General features: G+C 60.7%; 2 protein-coding genes across 3 annotated transcripts; one reads left to right on the forward strand and one right to left on the reverse strand.

Annotated features, from left to right (window-relative positions):
- Positions 1-348: 348 nt before the first annotated feature.
- FAM229A (family with sequence similarity 229 member A) lies at positions 349-1,741 on the reverse strand. Of its 2 annotated transcripts, XM_020983512.2 has the most exons (3): positions 1,165-1,405; positions 927-1,073; positions 349-625 (listed from the first exon to the last, which is right to left on the reverse strand). In XM_020983512.2, the coding sequence occupies exons 1-3, from the start codon at positions 1,314-1,316 to the stop codon at positions 523-525; spliced, it is 402 nt and encodes a 133-aa protein (XP_020839171.1). In that variant the 5' UTR covers positions 1,317-1,405; the 3' UTR covers positions 349-522. The 2 variants fall into 2 exon arrangements, with proteins under 2 accessions (XP_020839171.1, XP_020839170.1); XM_020983511.2 differs by lacking the exon at positions 349-625 and having other exon boundaries at positions 961-1,073; positions 1,165-1,741.
- A 91-nt stretch (positions 1,742-1,832) lies between these two features.
- Positions 1,833-3,838, forward strand: TSSK3 (testis specific serine kinase 3). Its single transcript, XM_020983510.2, has 2 exons — positions 1,833-2,150; positions 3,124-3,838. Exons 1-2 carry the CDS (start codon positions 2,006-2,008, stop codon positions 3,783-3,785), a joined length of 807 nt encoding a protein of 268 aa, XP_020839169.1. The 5' UTR covers positions 1,833-2,005; the 3' UTR covers positions 3,786-3,838.
- The last annotated feature ends 615 nt before the right edge of the window (positions 3,839-4,453 follow it).

Genomic DNA, 4,453 nt, shown 5'->3' on the forward strand with positions numbered 1-4,453 from the left:
TATTCTAAGGGGGGGGGCACCAGGTCACCTCCGGTGCTACCACTGCTAGGAAGCCTTCCCTGATAACCATCCCTCGTTGCTAGCGCTCTCTCCTCCCTCCAATGACCCCAGGGTTTGTTTCTCTAGGGCACCCCCGGTGTCGTCCCTCATGCCCACCCCGCTTTGGTTGGTAAGCTCCTTTAGGGATCGTTTCACACGTTTGCTCGGCATACTCCTCGCCCAGCGCTAAGCCCTGCACACAGTGAGTGCTTACTAAATGTTTGCTGCATGGCATTGCGTTGAATTTCAGGGGCGGGTGGCAGGGCTGAAGGACGGACAGACGCACACACACACGCAGCCAGCCCGGAGTGTAAAGAACAGTGTAAGCTGTGCTTTTATTAAAATGTGCATCATTCTTTTATTTTAAAATGTGCATCATTGTCTCGTGCTCGGCGCGCGCGACCTCAGCGCGGTGACCCCGCGGCCGGCCCGGCCCCCGCCCGGCCCCCGCCCGGCCCCCTCGGAACCGTCGCGCAGGCGCACTCAAGTGGCGCGGGCCCGGGGGCTTCCGCTCATTGCCAGGTAGACGTCGATGGGCACGTGCAGCAGCGTCAGGCAGTGGCAGCCAGGGCAGCGTCGCAGCGGCCTGCTGGGGGTGGGGGGCGAGGAAAGTGGGGAGGTGTAGAAGTTGGAGGTTAGAACCTCCAGGCCTAGGAAAGAGTCAAGTACGGCTGCACTTGGAGTCCGGAACTCCAAGTTCGAATCCCGGGTCCGTGCCCAGCCCTTCCCCGGTCTCAGTTTTCCCATCTGCCAAATAGGGGCCGGGGCACGGGTGGACCTAAATGATCTCCCCCTTCCCCTGCAGTTCTAAGTCCTATGCGATGATGGGCGGGGGAGGGGAGCGAGCCACAGGCGCCCCGGGCTCGGGCCGCCTCTGCATCCCTCACCTGACCGGGGTGTGCTCCGTAGCAACGGGCTCCGCGCTGTCCTGGGGCTCGGGGGCTGCGGCCAGGCCGGGGGAGTCTCCGGCCTCAATGGGGAATCTCCGACCTTGCGGGGGCTCCTGGGCGCTCATGTCCGGGCCCTGGGAAGCTCTGCGGGGAGCAACGCTGCGCTCAGCCCCGGCCCGGCCGTCGGGCTGCCGCCCCGCGCTCGTCCCCGCCCGCTCCGGCCCGGGATTCTCACCTGCTGGAGGCCGGAGCCGGTCCCAGGCGGGAAACAGCTGCCTGAGCCCTGGCCGCGGTAGGACGCTCTGGTCCAGGGGTAGCCGGGCAGGTGTCTGGGGCAGCGGGGCGGGGCGCGCGGCGGGACCGAACCGTCGAGGGCGCGGGCTGCATTGTGACCCACGGGGCGGGCGCGCTGACCTCACAGTAGCTGGGGGCCGCGGCCCGCCCCGGGCCCGTTCCTCTCTCCGGGGAACCCTCACTGCTCGGGCGGGACGGCGCGGGTCTGGCCGCCACTTCGGCCGGGCCGCGGCGGGTCGTGGCGGGAGGGACGCGGGGCACCGGGGGCAGCCGGCCCAGGACTGTGCACACTGCAGGGGCGCCGAGCGGCCTCTAGATCGGGCATAGGCGTTCCCACGGCACGGCTCGGCGCGGCTGGACTCCGCTCGGCTTCGGGCCCCGGCTGGACGGCCGCAGCCCGCGATCTTGCTCTTGCAGGCGCCCACCGAGGCACGGGCTGGCCCAGCCGCAGCTCTCCGCGGCCGGGCGATGGTGACAATGCGGGGCCCGAGGGGGCGGGGGAGGGGGACACTGCCCATTTTGGTAGCCGGGGGCAGCACCGCGGGTCACTTGTGCCACATCAGTTTACATCATAATCGGGGCCCGAGCTTAAAAATGTCCGGCCCCCGCCCCCTCCCCCACCCGCGGCTGTGTCCGGACGGAGAATGTTCTAGCGCTGGGGGCGGCTGCGGATGAAGTCCTGGAGGGGAGAGGCGCGGGCCGAGGGCGATGGTGGAGTAGAGCTGCCTCGCAGAGGCAGGATGAGCTGAGGCGGTGACGGGGAAGGAAGGAGGAGAGACAGCATGGAGGACTTTCTGCTCTCCAGTGGATACCAGCTGGGCAAGACCATTGGGGAAGGGACCTATTCAAAAGTGAAGGAAGCATTTTCCAAAAAACATCAAAGAAAAGTGGCAGTTAAAATTATAGACAAGATGGGAGGGCCAGAAGGTGAGAGGGGCCTGGAAGCGCGGCTTCCTGCCCTACAGGACAGGGCGGGGCGGGGCGGGGCGGGCCCTCCCCTTGGGGGAGGGGAGGAAGGACGTGCACCACGTAGGATGAGGGCAGCGTGGGGGGACTGGCTCCTTTTGTGCAGCTCTTCCGCTCAAGCACGCGTTGGCCGGAGGCTCCGGGGTTACCGGGCGTGGTAACTTGCTCTTCCAGGGTGGCAGCTCCTCTCGACCCTTAGTGCATCCGATCAGGTGTGTCCAGCATGGGGCCAAGGGGCCCTGTGCTCCAAAGGGTCCTAGAAGCAGAGGTACCCGAGGCCCGAGGAAGCAGTAAATGGGAGGGAGAGGACAAGGCCAGTTTAATGGAAAAGAATCGGACTGGGCACTTGGTCCAGAAGAAACGATAAATGTGTGTGTGTATAACCTTGGGTTCAGTCTATTGTCTCCTTCAAGTTTCCCCATCTATAACATTGAGCTAATGCCACCACTTTACATTTATATAGGGCCTTACATGCCGGTTCTAAAGTGCTTTCCGGGGCCAAGGTCCCTCCAGGCTGATCCTCCTAACCACCCTGTAAGGTAGGAAGTGCAGGGACTCATAGATGGTTACAGCTGGACCTCCCGATTTTACTGATGAGATGAACAGACTCCCAGAGAGGGGCAGTAGTTTGTCAACACCCAAAAATCTAGGGCAGTTGGGGCCACTTCAGGACTATCGGCTCCATGCTGCTTTCCTGGATGCATAAAATTTCAGTTATAAGAAGCTCCCATTTTGCAGACTATGACACTTGAGGCTTAGAGAGGTTGTATACCTCCTGTCCTCCCCACTGATGTACATGTGAGAGGGCTTTGGAAAGCAGCAGCAGTGAGAACCAGGGAAAGACGAGCGGTGACGAGGGCCTATGAAGTTGGGATCACATTTCCACATCCTGTCTCACTGCTCATCCCTTATTCTTCTATCTCCTTCCCCACAGAATTCATCCAGAGGTTCCTGCCGCGCGAGCTCCAGATCGTTCGCAGCCTGGATCACAAGAACATCATCCAGGTGTACGAGATGCTGGAGTCAGCCGATGGTAAGACCTGCTTGGTGATGGAGCTGGCCGAGGGGGGAGACGTCTTTGACTGCGTGCTGCACGGCGGGCCTCTGCCTGAGAGCCGGGCCAAGGCCCTCTTCCGCCAGCTGGTGGAGGCCATCCGCTACTGCCACGGCTGTGGCGTGGCCCACCGAGACCTGAAGTGTGAGAACGCCCTGCTGCAGGGCTATAACCTAAAGCTGACTGACTTCGGCTTTGCCAAGGTACTGCCCAAGACACGGCGGGAGCTGAGCCAGACCTTCTGTGGCAGCACAGCCTATGCTGCCCCAGAGGTGCTGCAGGGCATCCCCCACGACAGCAAGAAGGGCGATGTCTGGAGCATGGGCGTGGTCCTCTATGTCATGCTGTGCGCCAGCCTGCCTTTTGATGACACAGATATCCCCAAGATGCTGTGGCAGCAGCAGAAGGGGGTGTCCTTCCCTGGGCACCTGGGCATCTCGGCTGAATGCCAGGACCTGCTCAAGAGGCTCCTAGAACCAGACATGATCCTCCGGCCTTCAATCGAAGAAGTTAGTTGGCATCCATGGCTAGCAAACACTTGATAAAAGCAATAGCAAGTCCTCCCCAATAAAGCAGGGGAGAAAGAAAACCCAAAGTCTGCTTCTAAAATGGTGATATATATTTTACACTTTACGTTTGCTTATCCTATAAAACTCATCCCCACCCCCTCTCTCTTTTCCCTTAAAAGACCTTCATGGAACCAAGGGCTTCATTCAGACCTCCCATTTATCATGCCCGATGTGAATTTTTATACTACAGGTGTTTAACTAAAGTAAATTAAAATAGACCCCAGAAGCACACACCTGGGGGAGGAGGAGGAGGAGGAGGAGAAAAGTTACCAGAACTATTGCATCTACGCCGTTGTTGCAACTTTCCAAATAAAAGCAGAAGCATTGGGAATAATGCAGAAAAGGCCTCTTGACTCCTTGTCTCAGCGAGGGCCAGGTGCCTGCCTCTTGGGCCTGGTAGGCCACTGTCCCCTTCAGGCAGGGCCCCAGTTCAGGGTACTAGCTAGCTTGCAGCAGTTCCTTTCTCTCAGCCCCTAACCGAGTGCCGGGGTGATGGGGGCTCTGCTCCAACCAGTGGCCACAATGGAATGCTGCTCTTGGGCTGGGCCCCACCCCAAAGGGGCTGCAGCCCAGACCAGGCCAGACACCTCCCCCCACCAGGACCACTAAGGGGGGGACAAGAACAAAGCCCCAGACACCTC

This window comes from Phascolarctos cinereus, unplaced genomic scaffold (genome assembly GCF_003287225.1).
Source record: "Phascolarctos cinereus isolate Bilbo 61053 unplaced genomic scaffold, phaCin_HiC Scaffold_726;HRSCAF=1367, whole genome shotgun sequence".
Lineage (NCBI taxonomy): Eukaryota > Metazoa > Chordata > Mammalia > Diprotodontia > Phascolarctidae > Phascolarctos > Phascolarctos cinereus.